At 35.5% G+C, this 22,922-nt stretch overlaps 1 protein-coding gene across 10 annotated transcripts in view; it reads right to left on the bottom strand.

The window, feature by feature from the left end:
- CEP192 (centrosomal protein 192) overlaps positions 1-22,922 on the bottom strand; it is a 181,615-nt gene that overhangs the window by 103,223 nt on the left and 55,470 nt on the right. For all 10 annotated transcript variants that reach the window (XR_012121089.1, XR_012121091.1, XR_012121090.1 and 7 more), the window contains exons 10-17: positions 21,338-21,431; positions 20,526-20,669; positions 15,300-15,364; positions 13,660-13,869; positions 11,550-11,676; positions 8,499-8,617; positions 1,501-2,332; positions 1,296-1,413 (exon numbers count right to left, since the gene is read on the bottom strand). Coding sequence is in view for 5 of the 10 variants with exons in the window: in XM_073212683.1 (XP_073068784.1) it covers positions 1,296-1,413; positions 1,501-2,332; positions 8,499-8,617; positions 11,550-11,676; positions 13,660-13,869; positions 15,300-15,364; positions 20,526-20,669; positions 21,338-21,431 (1,709 nt within the window). In the remaining 5 variants the exon portion in view is untranslated. The remainder of the gene's footprint in view (positions 1-1,295; positions 1,414-1,500; positions 2,333-8,498; positions 8,618-11,549; positions 11,677-13,659; positions 13,870-15,299; positions 15,365-20,525; positions 20,670-21,337; positions 21,432-22,922) is intronic.

The raw sequence follows: 22,922 nt of genomic DNA, 5'->3' as shown, positions 1-22,922 counted from the left end.
AAAATAGGAATTAAAATTGTACTGATATACCAGTTTCTTCACCTAACAGATTATCAACACTCAAGAAGTTTTGTAAATATTCTCTTGGTGAGGCTGTGGGAAAACGGGCTCCCTCCTAAACTGGTGGTAGGAAAATTAAATTCACATAATTGCTATAGAGGGTGTACTAATTTAATATGAACATGAATGCATACCCTCTTTGACCTGCAATCTCATTTCCAGGAATTTGAATATAATAGAGGAGTACATAAATAACCTTGTATAGCAAACAAAAGAAGCATGTAAAGGACCCTACACTGAGATGACAGTAAGACCATATATTCGTATTTGCTTATACATGCATCAAGAAATTCTACGAGAATACCTAAGAAACTAATAGCAGCAATTCCCTGGTGAGGGTATTGGGGAACTAGGCAGAGGAGAGACTAGAGAAGGGAAGGAAATAAACACACGTGCCTGCATATCTATATAAATATTCATATACACATATGATAAAGCAGTCAATTTACATTGTTTTACACATACATATACACACACACACACTCATGTATATAATTTTTGAACAATGCTAATATAGCATTTTTGAAAAAATTTTTATATTTTAAGAAGTTCTTACAAGTTGAAAGTTAAGTTAGTTTATAGCTTGGGTTAAAACTTATAAAATATTAGGATTCTTATTCTAACCCTTGAAAAGGTATTTAACAATCTCATTAGTATTAATTGCACATTAATACTTAAGATAAAAAAATGTTCACACTTCTAAGTTATTTAAAATGCTAAGAAGAACAGTGAGATGGACACTCCGATCATACATTGATGGTAAGAGTGCAAGTCTTTTAAGAGCCTTTTAGGAAATAACTGGTAATACAGACAGCCTTAAAACATTCTTATTTCTAACTTGGTAATTTCACTTCTAGGTATCTATCCTAAGGAAATCAGGCAAAATACAGAAAAAATTTTTATAAGCAATGCTGTTCATCTCAAAATCATTAAAATGGCAAAAAGCAGTAAAATACAGTAAGTATCTACTACTATCCACCAAAAGCATCAAAGAAACCATGACAAATTACTCAGTCTGTACTATTACTAATTTTCATTTAAATACAGGGAATTATCTTAAGTGAAAAAAGCAGAGTATAAAGATTTGCACAGAAAAATGGCTTGAAATTCACAAAATACTTACACTGGTTACCTCTGAGAGATGATAGTACCGATGATCTCCTTCTTTATACTTTTTCCCAGTTTTCCTATATTGAGTATGTATTTTTATTAAAAAAAAAAAGGTAAGCACCTACCCTGAAAAACTTGTTCCAGAAATTTCACTAGGAGAAGAGTGACTCAGTGGAGAAGTAGAAGGTCTGAAACTATTCTGGTCGTCCTCTGAGCCACACTCAGGAGAGGGATTTTTCAAATCTATCAGAAAAGGTGAATTTTACAATGAGAACAGAAAGAAAAACACTCTGCAGTTTTGTAAATGTGATCAATTACTCTGACACTTACCAACTTTTTTAGGTGAGGTTGTGGAATGTTTTTCAAAAGTCACCTGCTTTTCACTGTTGCTTGTCTCATTGACACATTCATCCTGCCTCTGATTTTCTCTATTATTTTCTATTTCTTCATTCTCTTCTGACAGCCAAAGGGAGGCTCTTCTGAAGTCCCTCACTAATGAGTAGCTCTTAGATGTTGGAGTAGATACTGCGGTAGCTTTTTCACTGTTACCAGCATCTGTTAATTTGTTGTCAATGGAATGTGTGTTCACATCAACTACTGTACTCTCACTCTCTGTTGTATTTATAAGAACTGAATTTGAAGACTTTGTTGCTCTAAATGATTCCTGGTTCTTGTTCTCTCTGTTTTTACCATAAAAAATAGCTGCTGTAGTTTCTTCTGGTTCCCTTACACTTACATTAGTAACATCTAAGTCCACTGTATGGATGACTTGTGTAGTCTGTTCTTTCGGCAAAGATAAATCCCAAATATCAGACACACCAGCTCTTGAAAAGTTTTCCAGTCCACCTTCATATCCACTAACTTCCGTCTTTTTAAGGTATTTCTCCATATCAAATGTATTGGATCCATTACTTTTTTCTAAATTATTAGGTAAGAAATGAGACACAAGGGGACAGTCGTTTTGTTTCTTATCTTCCTGCAAAGTCTCCACTCTGGTTTTATTTGAAAGTGACTTGATCATAGCAGCAAGTTGAGAAGGATCAGTACTCAGTGATGCATTTGCAATGGCTGAAGCAATGGTGCTTATCCTAAGTACAGAATCACCAGCATTAGGGAGCTTGTCTTTGTATCTTTGGGGTTTGCTATTCATGAAGAAAGTATCCTAGAAATGAGAAAATTTACATCAGATAAATTTCCCTCAGTTCTAAGGACATGTACATCTTTGTTTAATCTTTATAAATGCTACATAAGATTTAATAGCAGCAAGAAATTAATGGTATATCAGTTAAATATCCTAATGAAAGAAGATAGCTGTTACCAACTTTAATTGTAGAGTACTGATTTACTTACTAAATGAGATGATCAATTATTAAAAAAAAAAAAACCTGAGAGTTAAAGAAGTGCTAAAAATGAATCAAAGAATAATTTAAAGCCATAAAATTAAGATACTGATATTGAGAAGTCATTAAGCCACTATAATTACAAGTATAATTCTTGGCAATTTCATTCAATTGTTAGATTTATAAGCCAGACATATATAGGAACCATGGGTAAAAGACTGAAATGTAAACAAGGTAACAAACCTATTTAATATTAAAAAATACAAGTTAAGTTGTACACCAGAAATCAATACTGTATATACCAACTTCAGGAAAAAAAAAAAGAGGCTTGTCCTTCTGGACTTGAGCATTTTGCCTAAGACTCAGGAATATTAGGATATAAGGGGCAGGAATCATTTGTCATTCTTTATACATTGAGAGTATGCCTCGGGAGGGGCAGTGGGGGAATATGCAAGTTAATACTTCTGCCTCCTGTTAATGGCAGACTAAGTGATGCAAACTAACTCCTGCTGAGAGCAAAGAGAACTGGACAGCATATCCAAAAACCTGACTTAGAAAGCACTGGAGAGCTAAAAAAAAGTATTGAAATAACAATGGGACCAAAATCTGAGAAAAGAAGGAACCCCAGAAAGGTAGGCCCAATACTGGGGATACTTTTTCCCAGGGGAATCTGCTGCTTCAAGAAGAGGCTGCTGCTAAAACTTCACGAAGAGGCTAAGCTAAGATGTTCTTATGGCAGGAAAGGTATGAACATCGAGTTCACAGTCCACCAGTGATGAGGGGTTTGGGGTAGCCACAGTAAACATCTATGCTTTAGGATGAGACTTCAAAGGGCTACAAACTGGCTACAAATTAGGCTGCTCTCCTAAGGACTGAAGCCCAGCTGCAACCAGCCCTACCCGTTACTGGGCTAAAGTGATCAGAGATCACCAGTGTTCCTCGTTCCCTGTCAGAAGCAAACACAAATCCTGTCTGGAAGATGGTATCTCCATGGCCTCAAATTATTTCAACTTTTCCTGTAAAAGTCCACCCCTTAATCAATTAATGACACATGATGTCCCACCCATGTCTGTGTCCAAATGCCAGAGAAACAGTCATGGGTGTGTATAGACAATGAAGTTATTAAAATCTAAAACATACATCTAAAACATAAAATCTAACATAAAACCTAAAACATACTTAAGGAAATAGAAGACAAAATTGAGGGCTCAACAGAGGCCTAGAAATTATAAAGAAACAAACTAAATATAAATTCCATTAACTGAAAAATACAGTTATAAATTAAGAACCTAAGGGATGGGTTTAACAGAAAATTGGATACAACTGAAAAAAAGAATCAGAGTTGGAAGAGAAGTCCAAAAAAAAGAGGTCTCCAGAATGAACCATAAAAGAGAAAGTAACAAAATACAGAACAGAAAGAACATTTCAGAAAAAAGGGATACCCTGAGAAAGTCTTCCATATTTGTGACTGAACTCTGAGGAGAAAAGCCGAGAGGAAATGGAGTAAAAATTATATTTAAAGAGATAATTGCTGAGAATTTTCTAAAACTTGTGAAAGTCAACAATCCAAGGTTTAAGAAGACCCCAAAGTCCCCAAGCAGGATGGAACAAAAGATACCTAAGCACATGATTAAGACGGATAAAAACGGAACAAAGAAAAAAATTTAAATGTAGCTAGAGAGAATAAGATTCATTACTTTTAATGAAGTTAACAGTAGACTGACAGCAACTTTTAAAATATCATAATGTGAAATAATATATAGAAATTGCTAAAAGTTGTTTGTAATATGGAAGTCAGTATCACATAAAAATATACTTCAAGAATGAAGATGAAGAAGATATTTTTAGAGGCACAAAAAACAGAATTTATGACCAGCAAACCCTTTTTAAAAGAAGCAATTAGGAGTATTTTTCAAGCAAAAGGAAATTAACCTCAGATGAAAGGTCAGAGAAGCATACTGACTGTATTAATAATAGTAATCACCATAATCATCATCACAATGTGGGGTTTAAATAGAGAATTAAGGTATAAAAAAATAGTAGCTTGTAAGACTAAAGTGGAATACACTGAATGTTTTAAGACCTTGTAATGCTAAGAGGTAGAATAGCAAAAAAACCAAAAAGCTGAATTTTTATTAAACTTTAGTAAGTGAAGGAGACACGTCATGATACCCTGAGTGATCACTAAAATAACAGGAAAAGAATATGTAAAAACCAGATTAACAGAAGGAGAAAACTAAAATATAAAATACTTCAATGACCCAAAAGAATACATAAACGAAAAAGAAAAAAGTCCAGGTGAAACAGACAGAAAGTCAATAAAGCAGATCCAAACCCCCATACACTGGTAATTCCATTACACTTAAGTAGCAAAAGATTTTGAGACTGGTTGAAAAATAAAATCCAACTCTATGTTCTTTTAAAAGAAACATCTAAAATAAAAGGATATAGAAAGGTTCAAAGTAAAATAATAGGAAAAGGTATAATAGGCAAACACTAAATAAAGCTGGCGTTATGTTACTATCAGACTAGACTTAATTCATAAAGCTAACTACAAAGAGAGTCACACACGACGATAAAAGGATCAGTTAACCAGAGAATAATTCTAATTTGTATGTACCTAAAAATACAGGATCAAAATCTTTAAATATTGATAGACTCATAACAAATAACAAACCCACAATCATAGTGTGAGATTTCAATAACTAACTGAAAGAACAAACACAATAAGTTTAACACAGTTTGACATTCATGATTTAAAAATTTCACTGAAATGAAATTTACACAAGAGGGCAACCAATAGTCACACCACAAACATTCCTCCCACATGCAGAGAAAACATTTTCAAAAACTGAATGAATGCTGAGCCATGTATCAGGCCTCAACAAATTTCAAAAGACTAAAACCAAAAGTTTTCTGATTACTGTACTACAGGCCTAGAATTAGTATTTTAAAATTTGGAAAATCCCCAAATGTTTGGAAGCTAAGTAATGTACTTCCAAAAACCTATGGGCCAGAGAAAATAGAAAATACATTGAATGGAATGACAATGAAAATATGACATTAAAACAGACAGGATTAAAAAAAAGAAAGTATGAGATGCTATAAAATTCCTGCTCTGTGAAATTCATACCATCAGATGCTTATATAAGAAGAGCAGAACGGGAGAAAGATGGAAATGTAAGAAAACCTATGGAGGGAACCATATGGCAAGGTCCTGAGAGGAGACTCCCTGAGTTGAAAGCAATCGTCAACTGACAGCTAGCAAGAGAATACAAATTTAGTTCTATAATGCAAAAAAGTTAAACCTGTTAAAAACCTGAGGGACTCAGAAATGAATCCTCTCCTCATTAAGCCTCCATATGGGAATACAACTGGTCAATACCTTCATTTCAGCCTATGAGATCCTGAGCAGAGGGCTCAGCTAAAATGTGTCAGACTGCTGACCCATGGAAACTTAAATTTAAGAAAGAAACTTTTTAATTGAAGAATAGTTGACATACAGTTTCAGGTGTACAACATAGTGATGTACCAGTTATATTACAAAATGCTCACCACACAGTTACTATGTCTCATCATACCGAGGTATTATAACATTATTGACTACATTCGTAAAAGAAAAAAAAAAAAGAAGAGCAAGCAGAAAGGCAGAAAAATTAAACTAAGCATTTGTCACAAGAAGTTAAAAAACAATTTAAATCCATAGAGTAGAAGGAAGGAAATAAAGACCAAAGAGTATGAAATAGAAAACAGAGAATAAGATTTTAAAATTAATAAAATTGAGAAATACTTGGTATGACTGACCAAGAAAGGCAGAATAGTCAATATTAGAAATAATAAAGAAGACATCCTTTAAGAACCTAACATGTTAAATAATCACAAGACAATATTATAGACAAAATTATGGTGATGTATTTCAAGTTTAGATGAAAGATTACAATTCTTGGAAAACTGCAATTGACCAAAACTGATACAAAAAAATTTAAGCCTCATCATAGTCCTATAAGTGTTAAAGAAATTGAATCTGCAATTGAAAAAGAATTAAAGAAATTTCCAGAATCAGATGATTTCATCAATATCTTCTACAAAAATTAAAAGAAAAATACAGTTGGTCCTTGAACAACATGGTTTTGACCTATGTGGATCCACTTATACACAGATTCTTTTAAAAAAGTATACTGGAAAGTTTTTTGGAGATTTGCAACAATTTGAAAAGACATTTTATTTTCTCTTACTTTATTGTAAGAATACAGTATATACTATATGCAACATGAAATATGTGTTAACTATTTATATTATCAGTAAGGCTTTTTGGTCAACAGTAGTAAACAGTAGTAGTTACAGTCAAATAGGCTATTAACAGTTAAGTTTTGGGGGAAACAAAAGTTATATGCAGATTTTTGACTGGACAGGGTATCAGCATCCTTAACCCCCATGTTGTTCAAGGGTCAATTGAAGTACCAATCTTACAAAAACTCTTTCAGAAAATAGAAAAAATGAGAGCAAAAACCTTGATATCAAAACCAAACAAGGGCATTGTAAGAAAGGGCATTCATTTTACAAAGACAGATACAACTGAATCCAGTTATCTATAAAAAGGATAATGTATCGTGACCCAGGTGAGGTTTAATTCCAAGTGCAGAAGAACAGCTTAATATTCAGAAACCATTTCATGCAACTGACCACTTATCTATCGAAAGAAGAGAAGTAGTTCATATTTTCCTTGACAGATGCAAAAAAGCATTTGACAAGATTCAACCTTGTCTTTAACCTTTACAAGTTAAAAACAAAACTAGCAAACAAATATGAAAAGGGAAATTTAAAAATCGGATGAAAAATAAAAATCTACAGCGTATGCTGAATTCAGATAAAACGTTGAAAATGCATCAGAAAAACCTGACATCAACTCTTCTATTCAACACTGTTCTAAGGTACAGTCAAGTAGGGCCAGACAAAGGAACATAACTGTTGTTACTCTCAGATGATACAACTGCATACTCTGAAAAACCCAAAGAATCTACAGGTAATTTATTAGAATTAATAGTAAATCAAGCATGGTTGACAGATATATGGTGAGTACATGTCTGTCTGTTTAGCCACAAAAAATGGGAAAATGAAGAAATACTTAAATACTATTTCTACAATGTAGGAAAATCTGCACAAAATTTATACACCAAAAAAATCATAAAATAGAAATTAAAACTAAACAGAGGGATATGCAATTTTCACAGATTAAAAGATTTAATACTATAAAGATATCAATTTTACTGTTCTATAGGTTAAATGTGACCCCAATTAAAAGCTCAACAGAGCTGCTGATTTTAAAATATATATGGAAATGCAAAAGGCCAAGAATAGCAAAGATACTTTTAAAGAAAAATAAGAGGGGAGGATTTAAGCTACTAGATACTAAGACTTACTATAAAGCTAAACTACCTTATACCAGTGTCATACTGACATAAGATAGACCCCAAATGTCCATCAACAATAGAATGGATTTATCAACTGCAGAATATTCATATAATAGAACAATAACAAACATATTTAATGACATAGTTGCATCTAGCAAATGTAAGTGAAAAATATCAAAGAAAAGAATACATCCTACATGATTTTTTGTGTACAAAGTTCAAAAACAGGTAAAAGTAATACAGCATTAGAGGTGAGACAGGAGGGAGCAGTGGTGGTGGTAGGTAGGAGGAGGACAAAAAAAGGTGGTTCCTGGGCTGTTGGGAATGCTCTTTTTTGACAGGTATATATACGTTTTGATAACTCAACTGACTCTAAGTTTGTTAAACAAACTTTTGTATGTTTTATTATATGTTAATAAAAATGTTTAAAAAAATGTAAAGGACATCTGTAGTAAAATTGATTTAAAAAATACAACCATTACACCTCATTTATTTTTCATATGTGACTTTATTTTGATCTTATGGAAGAACACAACAACATGGGTTTTGCTTTCCTTCATAAAAGATTTTAAGATACCTCTGTTTTGCCTTTATTCGCAGCTAATGTCACATCATTTTCATCTGCTTGTGAAATGCTCTCCAGTTCTTCAGCCTGAAGTGTAATTGATCCTTCACTTAGTTGTGCCTTTAAATCTCCTATAGGAAATACACAGTTATTCAACTTTCATCTATACATTATTTCACAGAAACAAGTCGTGGGATAAGGATCACTCAACATGACTACTTGCCAAGAAAGAAGTCTTTATACCCTAAGGATCAGATATCCTCACAAAAACTGTTCAAATGTACAGTCACTAGGACAAAGGATCATAGCAGTGTTAATATGGCTCAATTCTGCAAAGTCTAAACTTTGAAGAAGATTGTGAATTTTAATCTCTTCTTTGAAAATACAAACTCATTTAAAACTTTCAGCTTTAAACATTTCACAAATAAATAAGCTGAATTAAAAAATGAGTCCTTCTTTACAATAATTGGAAATCATCCACTCCAAAACTACTAGATCTAATATCTGAATTCAGCAAAGTTGCAGGATACAAAATTAATATGCAGAAATCTCTGGCATTCCTATATACTAACAATGAACTAGCTGAAAAAGAAATCAGGAAAACAATTCCACTCAGAATTGCATCAAAAAGAATAAAACACCTAGGAATAAACCTAACCAAGGACATGAAAGACCTATACTATGAAAACTACAAGACACTCATGAGAGAAATTAAAGAAGATACTAATAAATGGAAACACATCCTGTGCTCATGGATAAGAAGAATTAATATTGTCAAAATGACCATCCTGTCTAAAGCAATCTAGATTCAATGCTATCCTTATCAAAATACCAACAGCATTCTTCAATGAACTAGAGCAAATAATTCTAAAATTCATATGGAACCACAAAAGACCCAGAACAGCCAAAGCAATCCTGAGAAGGAAGAATAAAGCTGGGGGGATAATGCTCCCGACTTCAAACTCTACTACAAAGCCACAGTAATCAAGACAATTCGGCATAAGAACAAAACCATAGACCAATGGAAGAGACTAGAGAGCCCTGATATAAACCCAACGATATGTGGTCAATTAATATACGATAAAGTAGCCATGGACATACAATGGGGAAATGACGGCCTCTTTACCAACTGGTGTTGGCAAAACTGGACAGCTACATGCAAGAGAATGAAACTGGATTATTGTTTAACCCCATATACAAAAGTAAACTGAAAATGGATCAAAGAAATGAATATAAGTCATGAAACCACAAAACTCTTAGAATACAACATAGGCAAAAATCTCCTGAATATAAGCATGAGCAACTTCTTCTTGAATGCATCTCCTCGAGCAAGGGAAACAAAAGCAAAAATGAACACATGGGACTATATCAAACTAAAAAGTTTCTGTACAGCAAAGGACACCATCAACAGAACAAAAAGGGACCCTACAGTATGGGAGAATATATTTGTAAATGACATATCCGACAAGGGGTTAACATCCCAAATATATAAAGAGCTCACATGTCTCAACACCCAAAGAGCAAATAACCCGATTAAAAAAAGGGCAGAGGATATGAAGAGACAATTCTCCAAAGCAGAAATTCACATTACCAACAGACACATGAAAAGATGCTCCACATCACTAATCATCAGGGAAATGCAAATTAAAACCACAATGTTATATCACCTCACATCAGTAACGATGGCCAGCATCGAAAAGACTAAGAACAACAAATGCTGCCGAGGATGCGGAGAAAGGGCAACCCTCCTACAACAGCTGGTGGGAATGTAAGCTAGTTCAACCATTGTGGAAAGCAGTATGGAGGTTCCTCAAAAAACTAAAAATAGAAATACTATTTGACCCAGGAATTCCACTCCTAGGAATTTACCCTAAGAAAACAGGATCCCAGATTCAAAAAGACATATGCACCCCTTTGTTTATTGCAGCATTATTTACAATAGACAAGATATGGAAGCAACCTAAGTGTCCTTCAGTAGATGAATGGATAAAGAAGATGTGGTACATACACACAATGGAATACTATTGAGCCATAAGAAAGAAACAAATCCTACCATTTGCGACAACATGCATGGATGGAGCTGGAGGACATTATGCTCAGTGAAATAAGCCAGGCAGAGAAAGACAAGTGTCAAATGATTTCCCTCATTTGTGGAGTACAACAACGAAGCAAAAGTGAAGGAACAAAATAGCACCAGACTCTCAGACTCCAAGAAGGGAGTAGTGGTTACCAAAGGGGAGGGATGTGGGGGGGGGGGTGGTAAGAGAGGGAGAAGGGATTGATGGGTATTATGTTTAGTATACATGGTGTTGGGGGTCATGGGAAAAACAGTGTATCACAGAGAAGGCAAACAGAGAATCTGTGGCATCTTACTACACTGATGGACAGTGACTGCATTGGGGTATGAGTGGGGACTTGATAATATGGGTAAATGTCACATTGTTTTTTTATGTGAAACCTTCATAAGAGTGTGTATCAGTAATACCTTAATAAAAAATTGTAAAAAAATTGGAAATCAACTACTTACACCCATATAGCCTCTTTCTACCAACTCCTCTATTGGAATACAGGCTCTTTAAGAACTGGAGTATATCCTGAACAATTTTATATGATATGTAGCACCCTGCATTGTACTCCCAAAAAGAAGCTATTCGATAATTTCCTGTTAACCAAGACTGATTTTAAATATTTATGATAGATATTTATCATATTTAGACAATCATAGCCCAAATCTCAAAACACCTCTTTAACGAAGTAAAGCTAAGTAATAAATATAACAGCTACAATTTATTAACTCAGTAGTTTGTTTAATAGGCTAAAGTTGGCTAGTCCATTTGAACAAAATATTTATCATTTACTTTGTATTTTACAAAACGAGTTAGGTGGATTTTGGTTGACTTGTTTCCATTTCAGAGCAATGTGGGGTTATATAGGAATCAAATCTGTAACTAATACTAAAACAATTAAAGTGGTATATACATTTTCACTTATAAAGAACATGATCATACAGCCACATTACAGGTTAAAAAAAATTACTATAACCTCCTTTATTTAATCCATTACCTGGAAATAGATCATGGTTAAGAGGAGCCATTTCTTTTTCAAAATTACTTCTTGATACATCAGATTTTCTTATTAAAGCAACAGGTTCTCTCTTCTCTGGTGATCTAATAAAATAACCAAACGAGGGCTACAAAACAAACAGGTGAATTACCTCCTTAATTTTCCACTGCTTTGAGAAATTCTAGAAATATTTTAGTACTGGTAACCTAGCTAAATGACTTAAAAAAAATTCTGATTTTTTCATTTAAATTTAAATTACTAGAGATGAACTTCATATAGAATCTCTTACCTCTTCATTACTAGCTATTTTTATCATCAGAACTAATGCTGTCAAATAAATTGCCTTTACTAAGAAATCCACATTAAAACAATCCAGAAATGACTTCTTACTTCAGTAATTATTACTGAGCACCTACTATGTATCAGGCACTGTTAATAATCATGACTGACAAGAAAAAAGATAAAATTTCCTGCCTTTTTGGAACTTACTGCATAAGGCTACTTTATTTTACACAATAAATACGTCCCCCAAAATCTGTATTAAGATTAGGTATATTCCTACTGACTTGGATGAAAGTTCAGAAAGGTTTATCCCTGCTAATGTGCAGGGATTCCCACTTGTCTTTCCTATAGAATTTTCACATGAAAGACCTGAAAAGTGAATTCCTTAAATGCACTCAATGTTCAATTGATCTTCACCTGGGAATTTCTCCCCTCAATCCAGCAACTTGAATGCATAACTAATATGAAAACAGAAATCCCAAACGATAGGTCTGCATTTCAGTGACCCAGTTCTTTGTTCATCTGTTAGTAAGGATTTCAGTTACTCTTCTACTCCTCTCTTGATGCAAACCCCATTGATCCAGTCAGAAAAGCCTACCTCTCGAACAGATTTATTTCAATACAACAGGACCCACAGTTCAGTGTCAGTTCTATAAATCAACTGTTAGTTCTAACATCATTGCTATTATTTCAAAGTACACTCTTAGTGAAATTGGTTTTAATGAACAATCTCTCCATAACCCTAACTCCTGATATGGAATTTATCAACAAGTCTTTTGACTTTATCTCTAAAAGATATCTTGAATCTTCTGATTTTTCTGTTTCTGTACTATCAGCATTGATCCTGGCCTTTGCCACCTTTTTTCCTAAGTACTAAGCCTCCGCTGCCTTTGTGGTTCCCCAACCTTTCCCACCCAGGCTCCTTATATGTGGTGGTATCCTGTCCGTCACACTTGGACATGGGCCCAGGCACCACAACAAAGTTGCCCCCTGCCTCCAACCATTTCTTCCCAGCTCATCTGCAATGATCCCAAGTCCTATAGGACCCCTTGTGATCTGGCCCTTGTCTACCTCTACCATTAAACCACCTCCCACCCCCATTCCCATTAGCTCTATGGGCTTGCTTTCTGTCCTCCAGTATGCAGCTCTAGTTCCTACCTCTTGGCCTTCACATGTGGCCTCCCTTTGCTGTGAACACTCTTCCTCCAGATCTTTGGCGGCTGCCTCCTCATTATTTAGGTCCCACTACCATCTTCTCAGATGTCACCCTGATCATCAAAGCTAAAGCAGCTCCTCCCCCTCATTCTTAATAGACCTTATCACTATCACTTGCATTAAAAATTTTTTAAATATGTATTACATCTTATTAAACCAAAACACTCCTATACTTCAAAACAAGTTTTTAGACAAAATATTAAAAAAAAAATGAACCTCTGAATTCTTCCCATCAACCAGTGATATAGCAATACCAACAGCAACTAACAGATACTGAATATTTACTGCAAGTTAGACTTGGTGCTAAATGCTTTACATGCACCATTACATTTAATTCTTATAAAACCCTACGAAATGGCATACATTTCAGAAGTTGGAAAATTAAGGTATAAAGGACTTAAAGGAATTGCTCCATGTCACAGAACTAGTTAAAAGGCAGAGCTAGGACTGGAGTCAGGGTCTGACCAACTATAAAACCTAAGCTTTTACCACTATTCTATCACATCCCTATTCTGTCTCTGTTTTAAAGATACTATGCTCTAGCTATGCCACCATAACATTTCAAAGAGAAGGGCTAATGAATGTAACCACTTTAAGCACATATCATACTTACTCTTTTCACATTGTAGCCACCACCAAGGCAACCAAGAGCTTCAGATCTTTGAGCAAAGAACTCTCCTAAAGATAGGCGCAAATAACTGGCATCATCTTTGTCCAGATCTGATGTGCTAAGTGACTTCCTCAACAAATTGTAATTAATTGAAGCTCCCCATGATGTATCATCTAGTGCAACTGAAGTGTTCTGGGCATCTATATATTCTTCCTAGGAAGAAAGTTATTGTTTCATTTTATTACTACAGCAAGTTTCTTTCTATTCTTCTAATACGCAAAATTTAAAGATTTAAACAATTTTTAAGTATTTGGACAAACTCAAGTTTAAGCAGCTAATAAAGGTAATGAAGTCCAAAGATGAGGAACTCCTTTTTTTAATACTTGAGTTCTAATATACATTGTTTTAATATATTGCTTAATCACAATATGGAGGTTCCTCAAAAAACTAAAAATAGAAATACCATTTGACCTAGGAATTCTACTCCTAGGAATTTACCCAAAGAAAACAAGATCCCTGATTCAAAAGACATATGCACCCCTATGTTTATCGCAGCACTATTTACAATAGCCAAGATATGGAAGCAACCTAAGTGTCCATCAGTAAATGGATGGATAAAGAAGATGTGGTACATAATACACAATGGACAATTATTCAGCCATAAGAAAACAAATCCTACCATTTGCAACAACATGGATGGAGCTATAGCATATTATGCTCAGTGAAGTAAGCCAGGCAGAGGAAGACAAGTACCAAATGATTTCACTAATTTGTGGGAGTATAACAACAAAGCAAAACTGAAGGAACAAAACAGAAGCAGACTCACACACTCAAAGAAGGGACTAGTCGTTACCAAAGGGGAAGGGTTGGTGAGGGCAAGTGGGGAGGGAGGGAGAGGATGATTGAGGAGCATTATGACTGGCACACACACTGTGTGTGGGATCATAGGGAAGACAGTGTAGCACAGAGAAGACAAGTAGTGACTCTGTGGCATCTTACTATGCTGATGGACAGTGACTGTGGTGGGGTGTAGGGGGGAACTTGATAATATGGGTGAATGTAGTAACCACAATTTTGCTCATGTGAAACCTTCGTAAGATTGTATATCAATACCTTAATAATAAATAAATAAATAAATAAATAAATAAATAAATAAATAAATAAATAAATAAATAAAGGGTGGAGCCAGATCTCTCTCTCTCTCTCACACACACACACACACCACACACACACACACACACACACAAATATACTGCTTAATCAAACAGTAGTATAAATCTTTAGAAAGGAGTACATGTTCAATAAAAACAAAGAGAATTATCCCATTTTAAAATATGGTTAAAAACTATGGAAATACCTTAGAAGTCTATTAAGGTGACTTTAAGTGAGTTTATTATTTCAGCATGCCAGTTATTTTTCAATTAGTAATTTAGAGTATGAAGGGAAGAAAAGAAATTGTCTCAACATGAGAAAAGCAAGATACAACTCTCTTAACTATATATCTATTTAGAGAGAAGTGAACATTTTCTCTATAAGTATAAGCTTATACTTAAGTTAATTTTCTCTGTAAGTATAAGCTTATACTTAAGTTAATTAACACAGGGAAAACTTTAAATTTTGGTTAATGCCAATAAAATACAAACCTGCATAAACTGATGTTCTTTATTAAATTCTTCTTCATCTTGTGCAATCAAGTCCAATGCTTCAGCTTAAAAGAAAGTTTAAATAATTATATTATACTAGTACCTAATTAAATACTAGTATACAAATAAAACTTAGCTAGGAAAATGAAGTACCAAAATGAAAGCTTTCATCACACAACTGATACACTGTATTTAAGTATATAAGTCTGTGGTCCTCAAACTTTTGGTAACGGATGCCTTACTGCGATTTTATCAGTTACTAACTTGTCCTAACTTACTAAAGGAGCTTTATAACTATGTAAGCTTTGAAAATGTGGCACACCTGAGTTAAAGTACTCACCCATGAATACATGGGGAACTTCACTTGGGAACATCAGCCTGGCAAGTCACTCTACACACTTGTTATGAAGATGTCTGCAAGGGTGCCCAACCACCTATTTGCCGGGGACAGTCTCTGTTTTAGAAAGGAAAAATCCCACCTCCCAGCAAACCCCACACTTTGGGAAAAGAATGACAAGTGGCCACCCTCAAAATTCCTATGAGCAACTAAGTTCACCTTAAGGAAATGAATGGGCCCAGACACCTCCAATCTCTAAGTCAAGCCATAAACTAAAATGTCTTGAAGGAAGGGGTGGATGAGCAAAGGCAGCCAGGTATCACACAACAGAGTGGTGGGCTAGTGGCAAACTAGAAAGCATCTGATCCTGCTCAAGGTATCAGAATTAAAAAGAATTGCAAACATGTTGGCTAAATCTGAAAAGTCTGCAGACTAGACTCTAGATTGCCTGTCTGCTGCCCACTCTGGGCCCTTGCCTGTAACTTTAGGATAGCAGCCAAAAGGGAAGAGTAAACGGCAGCTTAGAAGAGACAGTTTACTTGTGACCCACATGAGAGATGTCCCCACTCTCATTAGTGAGGGGCCTAATCATATCCAAACTGCCCTTTGGAAACTTTGACATTCCAACATTAGTATCTTGAGAGACAAAATGAAAAATATATTTTTCAGGAAAAGTACAGCACCAGAGAGAACTCAGGATTCTTATTAGGACAGTGCTAATTCTTTACCTTGTGAGCCCATCGTTTCTTATACATATACATTTTTAGTGTAGAGTTCTATAAATGAGCATCAGGAGGACCACAAAGCTTCCAAAATCACATGCAAAATAGTATATTCCACATAAAAATTGTTTTATTAAGAGTCTCTGTGGGGGTCCATGACTCAAAAAAAGTTAAAAACTACTGCCCTTAAGTGTGAAATATCAACCAACCAAATCTAACACCCATGAGAAGGGAAGTAGGAAATCAGTTCATAAGAACCCAGAAAAAATATAATTTACTTCAATGAGTTAAATACCACAGTTTAAAAATTATGAAGTAAACAGCTCCAAATGCAACTTAGTATATTATTCCTAAGTACTTTTTCCCTGAACTCTAAGAGATTCTTCAGTTAAAGAAAAATCAGCAATGGTATTGTTACCTTGTATGCTCATCAGAAATCAGCCACGAATTATGAGAAAGCAGACTTCATTTTTTTTAACAATCTAATGCCCAAACTTTTTGCCAAATATAAAATAATAGTCCTCTCAAACATCACCTGAATGCTTTAGCTTTTAAATTTTGAAGCAGGCTTTATGACCCTCAGCCCAAGTGTTTAACTTCTACGCAATGAGCAGAAGTATTAGTACCTCAAACATATGGAGGCATCAGAAAGGGGGAACGCAGAAATGGGGAAGAGGGAGTAGTATTTCTTAGGTAAATTTTCTAAATAAAGTTGGTTATGTAGGTAAACTTTTAGTTAAAATTTACTGGGTCTGACAGTATAAAATTATGCCCATGGTTCAATCTTCCTCTTCTCAGTCTCTCCTTTTACATGATCAACATTCCCTTTCCCTTCCCTAAAAAAAGGCTCCCATTTCATTCATGCCTCACGGACCCTTATTATTCCCCTTCCTAGTTCATCCTTTCTCTCCTCCCATCACACTTTCAATAGCTTCCATAATCATCTCCATTTCCCTACCAACCATGCTAGCCATCCTTTCCAAACTGGCTATTGTTCATGCCCTAACCACAAGGATGGATTCATTAAATTCCTCCATTATCTATTTTATTTTTCCTTTAATAGTAATACACCACATATATGCAAAAGGTGTATGTCTGTATATTATACTTCAATGAAGAGTTTTTAGAAGCTAACCAAAAGACATACAAGGGATTACAACATTCAAAAGACTACCCATCCCTGACACCTTTTCCAACATCTCCAGAAGCAACCAGTGTATAAAGTACCTTTGAAACCCTTGACTATTTCAGTCTATTTGATTTTTGAGTTTAAGTACCTAGGGATTTCTGTAATCCGTTTCTTTGTTTTTAAAAATCTTTCCACTGTATGCATTTACAAATGCACGTGTGTCCTCCCTTCTTCCACCTTTTTATTCAAATGGTAGAACATTTTATATGCTTGTTTATGTCTGGATTTTAAATACTTTATTTCAGTGACCATTCCATATCAGTACCTAAAGAGCTCCATTACCTTCTGTTTTGGCCATGAGGAATTTCCTTGTATGGATATGCCTTATTTTAATAGTCCTCTATTTTGTTCACCCACATTGCTTCCAAGCTTTTGGTATTATAAACAATGTGCAAGTAGTAACTTTGCATATACTTCATATACCATTTGTGCAAGTGTATCTGAAGAATGAATTCCCAGAACTGCTTGGTTACAGGGTTTCTGCATGTGTAATTTTGCTAGATGCTGCAATACTGCTGCACCTAGAGGCTGTACATGTTCCCTCACAGTCTTGCCAATATAGTTTATTACCAAACTTTTGGATCACTGCCAATGAAATAACTGAAAAACAGTATAATGGGGTGGTTTTATTCTCCATTTCTTTCTGTAAGAATGAATTGGTACAACATTTTTATTTCCTTCTCTATGAACTGCCTGTTTACATCCTTAGCCCAATTTTATTGTGAGTAGTTGGGTATTTTCCTTTTATTAGAATTATTTACATATTAAGTAAATGGGCTCAGTCTGTAATATGTATCATCAGTTTGATCACTAATTTTTAAAAACTTTTTACCAAGCATAAATATACATGCAGAAAGTATATATAAGTGTATAAATCAATGAATTTTCATAATCTAAACATATTTGTGTAGCCAGATCAAGAAACAGACACTGTCAGCACTCAGAAGACCCCTTGAGCTACTTGCCATCATTACATGCACAGCCAAGGGTAACCACTATCCTCACTTCTTTCTCCACAGAGCAGGGTACTTCTGAAATGTACACAAATATGATTATATAGCATATATTCTTCATTAGCCTTATTTCATTCAACATATTTGTGAAATTCACCCAAGTGACTTATACATCACTCATTCCTATTGCTACATAGCATTCCAGTGTATGAATAAATACAATCTGTTCACTGTAAATGGGAATTTGGGAGTTTCTAGTTTGGGGATAATTATATAGTGCTGCTCTAAACATTGTAGTATGTGTCTTTTTGGTGAATATATTCATCCACTATACAGGGAATATACTTAGCTAAATTCCCAGGTCAGAAAGTGCAGAGTTCATGAAGTTCACCTTCATGAAATGCTACCAAAAAAGTTTCCAAAACGGCTTTATCAATTTACATTCCTGACAGCAACATATAAGAATTCCATGACCACCGACTTTCTGAGTGACAAAGTCAATGTCCACTGTCAAGTCTGTATTCTCCTGCCCTTTCTAAATTAAGGTATCACTGAGCAAGTTCTCACTGTACCTTAACCTCCAATTTCTGACTCAAATATCCAACTACTGAATATCCCCACTTCAAAGCACAATTATCCAAATTCTACAATTTTTTTCAGTTTCCTGTCGCAGTTAATGACACCACCATTTTCCCAAGTAACTTAGACCATAAACCTCAATCTTTTCTTGCCTTTCCACTATCCCCTGAAATCTAGTCACCAAATCCTAACCATTTTATTTCTGTCTTTCACTGGCTTTTCATTCTCACTGTGACACCTAGATTTCTACAATATCCTAAGGAATCACCCATTTAACTGACCATGGCTGCCAGACGACTCACAAAGCAAGTTGGACAAGCAAGTCTTCAGTGACTCCTATTGCTTACCAAGCAAGCCTCACCTCTCTGGCATGGTGTCACAGCTCCATTCACTCCAGGGTCCCATTTACCTCACTAGCTTCATTTCTTCATCTCTTCCTCTCTCCTTCCCATATCTTGCCATATATGCCAGCCACATCAGACTGATTACCATTCTCACAACCCGTCCATGCTTTCTCAACTTGTTCTCTTTCACCAAGAGAATTCCATCCATTGGAATTTCTCAATTTTCTCATGTCCCCCAATTATTTACTTGTTGAAACTGGACCCCAAAAGCCACATCCTATGTAAAACCCTTCAGCCACACACTCATGCAATTTGTTTTTTTTTAAACTCCAAAGCATTTGGTTGTTTCTTCTGCTGCTGATTGTTATTTTATATTCTTCTCTTATCCCTTTTTGCCGATGGACAGTTTCTTAAGGGCTGGAAAAATACCATATTTATCCCTACTTCCACATGATTATAAGAGGAACTCAGAACAAACTAACTTTTTCCAGCATCTTCTAAGCCCATTAAAATAAGACTAGGCTTGACAGGTCATTGAACCCCTTTCCTCATCCCATCAGACACCAGAGGCCTCAGCAACACAGCAACACCCCCCTCAACTAAGGCTCAGAAAGCTACATGTTCCACAGACCTAAGCTGGGTTTTCCTTTCAATGCCACATATTCTGCCAATCAACAAACCCATAGGATGTTCCTAATGCTCTCATCCTTTTAGATTTCATTTAGCTTTTTCATCACTTTTCTTCCATCATTTCCTCCTAAAGTTCTTAGCTGTTTCTCCAAAATGGATTGGCTTTTGTAATTACTCATTTATCAGAATCTTTCTTTAGTTCAGACAGGATTTTAAAAGTCTTTCAACTCTGCAACAAATGTAGGTTCTAAACGGAAGTAAAATTAAGAGTGCCAGACTAACTCACAGTCCTTGACAAATGGAAAGGCTCAGCTCATTCGGCACTAACCAGCTCAAGCCTTTTCCTGAAAAGTGAGTGAAGAGCTCAGTATTATATATTCCAGAAGGGATTTGATGCAATACACAGAGCAATCTCGGAACACCATCAGAAACAATGAAAATGGTATAATAAAGTGATTACCAATACACTTACAGCCAGATCTGAAGTCTTCATTCATTTCATCAATTAGAGACATATCTAAATCTTGTTCTTTATTAAAAGATGTGTAATAGGCAAGGTCAGTAACCCATTTGCCCTCTTCATTTTGATAGACCACACTCTGTGGTAGATCCATTTCTAAAAAATAAAATTCCGGAAACCCAATGACACATACAACTAATATTCTTAAATAATTTTATTTAGTTGACCTATTTTAGTTCACCAGAACTGAAATCTGCCTAAAAACTAGTTAGAAAAAAGAATATCCATTTCCCCAAAAGGAAATCAATCTCTCTTATGGTGGACAAGTCAGTGTTAACCACAGTAAAAGTCTAAAAGTCTACAATGGAGAATGAGGGAGGAAGGAAAAGAAGATTAAGACTTAGGTATGTTTCAACTAGATCTGTGAATAAAAATCCATAGAACACATATTTTAATATGAAAGATTAGGCAAGTTTTACTTGGAAACATAATCAAAATATATAAACATTTTTAATATTTCTTTGCTTTTATTTAAAATTTAAAAAGCCCACTTATAGTCCTCATTTCTTCAATGGACTCATAATAGCCACATGTTTGCCTTTCACTACCTGGTGGCCAAAGACTACCAATGGACTTAATTCCATGATCACTAAGAGGCTTGAAAGATACTATGTCTGCAAGATTTTGAATGGACACTTTAGGAGTGTCAGTGTCTAAACAAACATCTATGCACAGGCAAAACTGTTTCTGAATCTGACACCAAATGCTTATTTTGGTGAGGAAACCATGCCCCCAGCTTTAAAGAATCCATCAAGTCAAATCACCTTTCTTGGCACTGGTGTCATGAAAACACACAGGGTGAGGTTCCACATAAGCAGCCTTTACAGTCTTCACCAAAACTTCTTCTCTTGCACTTTCCTTTAGAAATCAGTAACAGAGCAACAGTAAGTTTTGTTTTCATAACTCATTCCAACATTTTATGGCAAAAAAATTTTTCAGTTGAAATAAAATGTTTACCACATAAAGGAACTGACTATACAGTATTCACATATTCTTCTAGACTAGATGAAACAATGTTAAATAATTTCCCAAAACCAAAATTCATAACATGGTCGTGGCAAATATCCATTAAAAGATTCAGATATAAAAGTGGATCCAGGGGCGGAGCCAAGATGGCGGCGTGAGTAGAGCAGTGGAAATCTCCTCCCAAAACCACATATATTTTTGAAAATACAACAAATACAACTCTTCCTAAAAGAGAGACCAGAAGACACAGGACAACAGGCAGACCACATCCACACCTGTGAGAACCCAGTGCCTTGTGAAGGGGGTCAGATACAAGCCGCGACCCGGTGGGAACCGAGCGCACCTCATCCCAGCTCCTGGCTGGAGGAGAGGAGTCGGAGCCCAGGACTGCTAAACACCCAGCCCTAGCCATCCGCACCGGAGCGCAGACATAGTGCATGTGTGGGGTGCTGGAAACTAGGGAAACAGGACAGTAAGATCTGTGAGTGGGTTCCCGCAGCCAATGCCCCTGCGACAAAGAAAAGCGAGTGCTTTTTGAAAGTCTTAAAGGGACAGGGACCCCACAGCTGGACAGAAGCGTCCCGGGACACTTAGCCTAGAAGCTGGGAATTCTGGGGAACTCTGGGCACCCTAACCCCCTGGGCAGCAGCGCAACTCGGAGGCCCCTCATGGAGATAAACAGCCTCCTGGCCATTTCCCCTCCAAATGATTTCACTAATTTGTGGAGTATAAGAACAAAGAAAAACTGAAGGAACAAAATAGCAGCAGAATTACAGAACCCAAGAATGGACTAACAGTTACCAAAGGGAAAGGGACTGGGGAGGATGGGTGGGAAGGGAGTGATAAGGGCAGGGAAAAAGAAAGGGGGCATTACGATTAGCATGTATAGTGTGTGTGGGGCACGGGGAGGGCTGTGCAACACAGAGAAGACAAGTAGTGATTTTATAGCATCTTACTATGCTGATGGACAGTGACTGTGAAGGAGTATGTGGGGGAGACTTGGTGAAGGGGGGAGCCTAGTAAACATAATGTTCTTCATGCAATTGTAGATTAATGATACCGAAATAAAAATAAATAAATAAATAAATGCTCTATAAACAACAACAAAAAAATGATTGATGTCAAATTTAACAAATTAAGAGTTAAAATATGCTCTTCCCCATAAATACGTACAGAATGATTTACTTTATCATATGTTAATGTTCTGGTTTTAATCAGCAACATATTGCATAGCAAATGCTTACCTGTGACCTGGTCCATTAAAATTAATTGGTAAACAAACAGACAAAAAAAAGTGGATTCAACATGTTTATTACATCACAGGATGTTAGAAATGTCAGTGTAACTTTTATAATTACACTAAACTCTCTACAAGGATGGTAA

The sequence above is a fragment of the Manis javanica genome, chromosome 9 (assembly GCF_040802235.1).
Source record: "Manis javanica isolate MJ-LG chromosome 9, MJ_LKY, whole genome shotgun sequence".
Classification (NCBI taxonomy): domain Eukaryota; kingdom Metazoa; phylum Chordata; class Mammalia; order Pholidota; family Manidae; genus Manis; species Manis javanica.
The sequence above is the reverse complement of the archived record's forward strand: the minus strand, read 5'-3'. Positions and strand labels throughout refer to the sequence as shown.